The sequence below is a fragment of the Chrysochloris asiatica genome, unplaced genomic scaffold (assembly GCF_000296735.1).
Source record: "Chrysochloris asiatica unplaced genomic scaffold, ChrAsi1.0 scaffold00097, whole genome shotgun sequence".
Taxonomy (NCBI): Eukaryota; Metazoa; Chordata; class Mammalia; order Afrosoricida; family Chrysochloridae; genus Chrysochloris; species Chrysochloris asiatica.
This window is the reverse complement of record NW_006408615.1, coordinates 4,875,734-4,884,285: the sequence shown is the minus strand read 5'-3', so window position 1 is coordinate 4,884,285 and position 8,552 is coordinate 4,875,734. Positions and strand designations below refer to the sequence as shown.

At 47.7% G+C, this 8,552-nt stretch overlaps 1 protein-coding gene across 1 annotated transcript in view; it reads left to right on the top strand.

Moving 5' to 3' along the window:
* Positions 1 to 4,131, top strand: part of GTSE1 (G-2 and S-phase expressed 1) — a 40,898-nt gene extending 36,767 nt beyond the window's left edge. Inside the window, exons 9-11 of the mRNA XM_006866889.1 lie at positions 2,841 to 3,045; positions 3,379 to 3,618; positions 4,048 to 4,131. Coding sequence (XP_006866951.1) covers positions 2,841 to 3,045; positions 3,379 to 3,618; positions 4,048 to 4,131 — 529 coding nt within the window. The remainder of the gene's footprint in view (positions 1 to 2,840; positions 3,046 to 3,378; positions 3,619 to 4,047) is intronic.
* The last annotated feature ends 4,421 nt before the right edge of the window (positions 4,132 to 8,552 follow it).

Sequence of the window (8,552 nt, the reverse complement as noted above, 5' to 3'; positions counted from 1 at the left end):
TGAAAAGTTAATCACTCCCCTCTTTGCTACAAAACGTTTACCTTTACATTTCCAATCCTAACAATCAGTCCTGATAACAATTATTCACTGTTGTATCACAAGAGACCTATCTGCATTTCCTTTCATCAGCCCTGCCTAGACAGAGTGGATACTACTCAGTGGAGATTCTACCTTCCTACACGCCCTCTGGTTCTAGGCTCCCTCTTGAAAGCTTGTAAGCCAGTCACTTGCCTTTGAAGCCCTCTCATTTTGGGTAGCCAATGTCCAAGTTGCCCATCCCTGTCTACCCTGTGTACGGAGGGGATGGGAATGATCCTCGCTGTAAAGATTTGTGCCCTCTTTTGAGCTACTGCATCCATAGGTGTAGGTCAGGTTCATCAAATTGTATCAGATTACTCTTTTTTCCCTCTTCTTTCTTCTTCTAGTTGAGATCTGATCCTCCAGTCATTGAAGCCAGGTCAAGTGGGTGTTATCTGCAAGTGGGGGTGTTCTTGTTCATTTGCCCTCTCTTCTTATCAGCTGGATACTTCACTCTCCACTCTAGTCCTCTGTAGCTCTGTCACTGACTCTGGACCCAAGAGTCCCCAGGTCTTGTCATACTGCTGGCCAACTAGGTCTCTACCCGGGTTCACAGAAGTCTATTGAACGTTGTAGGGCTTAGCTCGCAGCTTCATTGCTGTTTTTCCCTCACTTCCCCTTATTGGTGACGAGCGTGGTCACCAATCAGAGCATATATTCCCATTGAGTCTTAGTCTTGGAAGGGAGTTTATTCTGAGGGGACCCAACCCCTTGCCTTGATGTCTCCTGGGTGAGCACTTGCTTGTTCTTGTAGTAATCAGTCGATGTGCCTCTATTGTTTTGTATTTTTCCTGTAGGTCTTTCTTTCAAGAAGTATCTTCTGTTCTTCTAACCACTCTAGGCTGGTCTGCTTGTCCTTTCAAGTGGGAATTTCCCACCTCTGAAGATTCTGGATGCTGTTCAGGATTCCACCTATAGTCTTATGTAATGCAGGCCTCCTTCACTGGGCACGTTGTAGCCCCATTTTAGGTATTCCAATCAGTTATAGGCAGAAGACGGACTTACAAACTTTCTATGGTGATATTTCTGGCTATTCTCTTCTCTCCCCCTCAAGTGTCTATTTTATAATGGTATGCCAGGGAAACCAAGATTCATAAGACAGCCAAGCATCTTAACATTATTTCCCCCTTTTCCCCATTCCAACCATGTCTCAATTCCTGTATCTCAGAGCCCTGTTGTTCCAAGGTTGTGTGTACATCATTACTTACCTCTGTCCCACTTAGCCCATGCAAACCTACCTAATTGTTTTCCCGTCTGCTTTGTTCTTCCATTCCCCTTGTGTATTGCCCCTCTCTCCAGCACCCAAACTATCCTGTGTCTATTCCCTGCCCTGTACCCCACCTTCCCCTCACTCCCCTCACCCCACCCCCACATCCCAGCAACCAGCAAAGAATCCACCCCCCTTTAATATGGATTCTTTTTCTTAGTCTTTTACAGTAGTGGTCCTGTGCAGTATTTCTCCTTTTGTGACTGACTAATTTCACTCAACATAATGTCCTCAAGGTTTATCCATGTGATGTGGTGGCTTGCAGCGTCCTTGTTATTCTTCAAGGTAGCATAGTATTCCATTGTGTGTATGTACAGTTTGCTTATCCATCAGTTGATGGACACTTTGGCTGACTCCCATCTTTTTGCTATTGTAAATAGTGCTGCTATGAACATTGGTGTGCATATATCTTCTCGGATTGTGACTCATATTTCTTGTGGGTAAATACCAAGTAGAGGAATTGCTGGATCATAAGGTATTTCTATTGTCAACCTTCTGAGGAAGCGCCATATTGCTTTCCAGAGAGGTTGGACCATTTTGCAATCCCACCAACAATGCAGGAGTGTCCCAGTCTCTCCACATCCCCACCAGCATTTATTGTCCTCTACTATTTGATCTTTGCTCTTATTGCTGGTGTGAGATGTTATCTCATTGTTGTTTTGATTTGTATCTCTCTAATGGCTAGTGATCGTGAACATTTCTTCATGTCTGTTGGCTGCCTGGATCTCCTCCTTGGTGAAGTGTCTGTTCATGTCCTGTCCCATTTCTTAATTGAATTATTTGTCTTTTTCTTGTAGAGGTGTTGTAGTATCCTTTGTATTTTAGAAATGAGTTCCTTGTCTGATGTGTCATTGCAAAAGTTTTTTTTTCCATTCTGTGGGGTCCCATTTTAGTCTTCTGGTGAAGTCTTTTGATGTACATAAGTTTTTAATTTTTAGTATGTCCCACTCATCTATTTTTTGATTTTGTATTTTTTAGCTGACTTGTGAAATTACCTATTTAGTTCTTTTACCTCCTCATTTCTTTCATTTGCTTTAACAGGTTTCAGAGTCTCTTCTGATCTCCATTTTGATCATCATACACATATCATGCTAAAAAAATATTTGAAATCATTGCAAAAGTCACTAAAATATGATAGACACAAAGTGAGCACACGCTGTTGGGAAAATGGTGCCGGTGCACTTTGGTGACACGCAGGTTTGCCACAAACCCTCCATTTGGGAAAAATGCAGTCTGTGAAGCACGGGAAAGCGAGCTGGGCCCATATTTCCCTGTCTTGAGAGGCGCTACTCCTGAGTGTGCTCCCGGCTTCTTACAGGACAATGGAGAGTGCCGCCCCACCTCTCCATTGGTTGTTAACAAGAGGAATACGCTCACTGGGGGTGCTGGTTGAGCCCAGACCTGAGCCATAGCTCCTCGGTCCCACTTCATGCTGCTTCTCCACAGTAGACCTGCCCAAGGGCAGCCAGACCACGTCCCCTTTTTCCTTCCCCAGAGACCACCTGGCAACTGAGAGCAGCAGAAAGCCGGAGGTCCGCCCATCTGACTCCTCGTCCCAAGAGAGTGTTTCTCCCCTGTCGGTTGTGCCCCAGGAGCTCCATTTTTCTCCAGAAAAGAGAGATTTTGCTTTGTCAAAAAATCTCACTGCAGAAGCACCTCTGCCTGAGGCCAAAACAGCGGAAAAGGCATCCCCAAATGAGGTAAGTGAGGTACAAGGAGAGCTGGAAATGCTCTTGCTTGTGCTCACCCCTGGTTAGTGGACACACCCTAGGCCGCCTGTGGGAGGAGCTAGCGTCGACAGGAAGGGGCGTGGCAACCAGGCGGAGTGAGGGGCTCTGGGTTCTCAGATGTCAGCTGTTGGCAGGAGGGATGTGTACAGGGCTGTGGACTCAGACTAGTGAGGAGAGCCCGGGTCAGTCCAGACCACCACAGGTCAGCTCCTCCTCCGCTCTCCTCCCAACGTGACTGACACAGGTACCGGCCTCTCTCTGAGTCCCAGGAAGCTGATGTCCCGTCTTTCTGTCATCACCTAGGCTATCCTAGTAGATCTCCAACTGGATCAGCTTTCCATCACCCCAAAGACTGAGAGCAAGCCCCTAACTGACCTTCCTCTCATCGACTTCTGCAACACACCAGAGGCCAGTGGAGACCAGTGTCCACCAAAACCCTTTGTGGCTTTGGCATCTGAAAGCAGACCTCTGATCGACCTCATGGTAAACACTCCAGATGCGAATAAAGATGCTGCACTGAAGCCTCTACAAGTAGTGGGCCAGGTGAGGGGGTACCAAGTGAGGAGGGCCAGGTGACTGCTGGCTTCAGCCTTGGGTGGTCTCAGTCCCAGGTTTGTTCCTGGACCCTGGAAACATCACAGTGAGCCTTGGGAGGGGCCATGTAGGCTTGTACATTCTAAGGACCACACACTTGGTGCCAGGCTCCCTTCTGGTGGCATGAACGTCTCAGGGTTCACCCGATGGCTGCCACAGAGGAGTCCTGCCTTGGTTCCAGATGCCCTTCTTCCTAGACCTTCCCCATCCCTGCCCCTGGTGCCTTGGCCAGCATGAGGACGTGCATGAGGGGCTCTGGGGCACTCAGGATGGGCCCCTTTCCTCCGCCAGCTTCCTCGATGTTCGATTGTCGGTGTTCCTTCTCAGTGGAACATTGTAGGAGGCTGAGCCTTTCATCTCCTGGTCCCTCTCTTCCAGCTCATAGACCTGGCTTCCCCTCTCATCCAGCTGAGCCCTTCCACCAACAAGGAGAACGTGGAGTCCCCGCTTCTCAAATTCTGAGCACACACACAAGCTGCCCGGCTCGGGCTTCCTCCGCCCTGGTATGCCTTTCAGCCCTTAGGAAGGACTCGTAGGAGGTACTGTGTTTCAGAAGACCCATGTGAGCTTGGTGTGTTGGGGCTGGGCTGTGCTAGGCTGAGGGACTCCGGTCCTTTGTCCACAGTGGGGCTCAGTCCTCAGCCGCTGTCAGCTGAGATTTTATCCTCAGTCTTTTGTATGTGAAATGGCAAGTGGTTGTTTTTAAAAATTATGTTTGTGTGAAAAGTTAAATATTCCAGATCTAAAATAAATTGTGAAATGCATTTCAGCATATTAAGCCTCTCTTGATTTTTCTCTTGGCATGCAGAGCTGGTTTTTATCACTTTAGTCACTACCTGTTTATATGAACCAACTTTAACCCTTTAAAGTGATTTTCAAAGTTTTGTTGTTAGGTGCTGTTGAATCCATTCTGACTTACAGCAGCCCAGCACAGGGTTTCCGAGGAGCAGCTGGTGGGTTTGAACTGCCGACCTTATGATTTGCAGCCCAGTGCTGACCCTAAAACACCACCCCAGGAATCCTTTCAAAGTTTAGTGGCCGGCTCCCTGCAGGTACAGTTCCTCAGGCCCCACACCTCAGATGCTGATTCCTGGGGTCTGGGGCACACACAGGCCTCTGGGGCAGATGGTCCACAGACCACACCGCTCTAGGGAGGTATGGGAGGAGGCACACACCGAAATAAAAATAGACACCGGGAAAGGTTGTTCTCAATGCCATTGGGCAGTATCCTGTGGCCTGGTTCACAGGGCGACTCCGTGAGGTGGCCCTTCAGCAGCATTCGGGGGCAGACACAGAGGCTGTCTGATGGAAGACAGTGATAACCGTGTCACTAAGGTGCTGTGGAAGAAAGACCTGGCAATCCATCCCCTGGAATCACAGCCACTGGAAACCTGTGGAGCAGTGTTCTCCTCGGACACATCGGTCTGGTGACTCCAGATCTACAGCAGTGGGTTCTGGGCCACAGGAAAGCTGCCTCATTGCCAAAAGCCATTCTAAGTTAAAAATAAATGAAAACCATGAACTCATAGTCCTATCTCCTCAGACTCAGTCACGTAGCCAATGTTGAGGAGAAGGGCTCTAGGCAGCACTCAGTTTTTACACCCCACCCTCGCCTGATGGCAAGGAACTTCCTGTTTAAAGGCGGTAGGGCCATCCTGATAACTTTCTGCTGTTAGTGTCTGGAGTACACCCATTCCTCATTAATCAACATGGCTAGGTTCCAGATCTCAGGGTATCGTGCAAAAATGGGATGAGCGCTGGACTGTGAACCACAGGGTCCTCAGTTTGAGTCCACCAGCCACTCTGCTGGAGAAAGATGAGGTTTTCTGTTTCTGCAAAAGATTTAGAAGGCTCAGAAACCCCATATAGGGTCAGGATGAGTCTAAACCAACTCCACAGCACTTACCAAAAACATGGAAAAATTGAAGATGAGTACATCACTACATAACTGTCAAACCACTTTGACAATCATGACGCAGCCAAGTTGACACATGACCTGAACCATCACAGCCAGCATTACATTCTCAACCTGCCAGATGCAGGTTGTTAACAGGGGCAGATAGATCACACGTGGGATCACATGACTGGTTAAGGGTACATTTAACAGCCTCGTATGTATGTGAAAACAAGACAGTGGATAAGGAAGACCATAGAAGAATTGATACATTTGAGTTATGGTGTTGGAGGAGACTATAGAAAGTACCACAGGCTGCCAAAAGAACCAACAGATCTGTGTTGGTAGAAGGACAGCCAGAGTGCTCCTTGGAAGCCAGGATGGCCAGATTTCGTCTCTTATGCTTTGGACATATTGTAATAAGGAGGGACCAGTCCCTGGAGAAGTACATCATGTTTGGTGAAGTGGAAGGTCAGCAAAACAGAGGAAGACCCCCAACAAGATGGATTGGCACACTGGCAGAAGCAATAGACTCAAGCTGAAAATTTGTGAGGTTGGCCCAGGACCAGACAGTGTTCCGTTCTGTTGTGCACAGGGTCACTATGAGTCGGAACCAACTCCATGGCACCTAACAACAACATCAGCAACATACTTTTCCGTTTAGTAAGGCTTAACTTCTGGACTGGAAAAGCGGGTTTCTTGAGTCACCTGCTATAAAACTAGCTTCCCTAATCAATTCTGCTTCTCGTTATTAAGTGCCTTCAAGTCCGTTCCAACTCACAGCAGCCCTGTATAAGGTTTCCAAGGAGCAGCTGGGGAGTTTGAACTGCTGACTTTGTGGTTCAAACCAACCTTGCCGTCCAATCTAGGGATACATTATAAATGTATCGATAATAGAGTACATCAAGACCCTTCAGGTATAAGCTAACGATCTTGCATCTGTTTGACCATAGTGGAAAGACCCTAGGAATCAACTGTGACATGCTGCACCTGCCAGACCTCGGAGAAAAGGAACTGTTCCTTTAGGGTAACTGGTTAGGCCTTTAGGGTAACAAGGTTAGTGTGAGAGTCAAGGTCCGAGGCAGAAAAGACAGCTGTCAAATTCAGCATGGATTCTAGACTGCTGGCAAGACGGAAACGGAGTTAAGGGTTCACTGTCACACACCCCAAAGGCCCTTCATGCTAGTCTCTCATATCGCTGCCTCCAGGGCAGGGGTGGGGAACGTCCAACCCACGGGTGAAATCAGGTCTGGCCCTGCCAAGACAACTGCAGTTTCAGCCATCACATTATTGTTGGTGATGTGCCATTGAGTCGGTTCCAACTCATAGCATAGGGCTTCTAAAGAGTGGTTGGCGGATTTGAACGGCTGCCCTTGTAGTTCAAAGCGATCTTGTAGTCCAGTGCATTAGTCTGCAGTGCCACAACAGGATCACTATTGTTGTGATGTGCCATCGAGTCGGTTCCGACCCACAACGACCCTGTATAGGGTTTCTAAGAAGTGACTGGTGAGCTTGAACTGCCGACCTTGCAGTTCAAACCAACTTTGAAGCGCAGCGCGTTAACCCACAGCGCCACACCAGGACTCACATTTAGGGATTAGTTAACTGACCAAATACAGCAGGCTAATTTTCTTTATTTCAATGTGAATTATGTGATCATTTACATTGGAGAACATTAGTTTTACATTCATCCTATATCATTTCATTGCCATGGTTACAATCCCCTCCATGAATCATCAACCAACCATAGGGAATACCCTGCAAGCCTGCCACAGCCCCTCTCCCTCTCTGGGTCTAAAGTCCCCAGCTGCTCCATCTCTCCACGTCATCGTCTCTGCCTCCATCTCTGACATCACTGCTTCTCTGGGTAGGGTCCCACTCTCCACTGTTTTCCCTTCATGGTCCTAGGGCCCTCCGCTCCTAGATTGCAAAGTTAATCACTCCCCTCCTTGCTACAAAACATCTACCTTTACATTTCTGACCCTCAAAATCAGTCCTGATAACAATTATTCACTATTGTATCACAAGAGACCTATGTGCATTTCATCAGCCCTGCCTAGACAGATTGGATACTACTCATTGGAGATTCTACCTTCCTTCAGGCCCTCTGGATCTAGGTTCCCTCTTGAAAGCTTGTAAGCCAGTCACTTCATGCCTTTGTAGCACTCCCTCCCGCCCCCGATTTTGGGTAGCCAGTGTCCAAGTTGCCCATCCCTGTCTACTCTGTGTATGGAGGGGGTGGGAATGATCCTCGCTGTAAAGATTTGTTCCCTCTTTTGGGTTCCTGCATCCATAGGTGTGGGTCAAGTTCATCAAATTGTATCAGATTACTCTTTTTTTCCTCTTCTAGTTGAAGCCAGTCATTAGCTTCCAGTCATTGAAGCCAGGTCAAGTGGGTATTATCTGCAAGTGTGGGTGTTCTTGTGCATATGCCCTCTCTTCTTATCAGTTGGACACTTCACTCTCCGCTCTAGTCCTCTGCGGCTATGTCATTGAGTCTGGGCCGAAGAGTCCCCAGGTCTTGCCACACTGCTGGCCAACCAGGTCTCCACCCAGGTTCACAGATGTCTATTGAACGTTGTAGGGCTTAGCTCGCAGCTTCATTGCTGTTTTTCCCTCACTTCCCCTTATCAGTGACGAACGTGGTCACCAATCATAGCGTGTATTCCCATTGAGTTTTTAGTCTTGGAAGGGGGTTTGCTCTGAGGATACCAGCAGGCTAATTTTTAAGTTGATAATTGTGAATGATGTTATAAATTTTGGCATAAAACAGGTTCCCCATCCCTGCTCTAGAGGAAGGCTCTTTCTCTCTCTGTCAGCCTGAATTTGAACTTCTGGCTTCCTGAACTGGGAGAGAGTAAATTTCTCTTTTTCAAAGCCACTTACTTGGGGTCTTTCTGTTACAGCAGCTCTAGAGAACCAAGAATGAGCCTTGGTGGTGGTCAGAGATTTGAATCTACCAGCTGCTCTGAGAGAGAACACTGTGGCA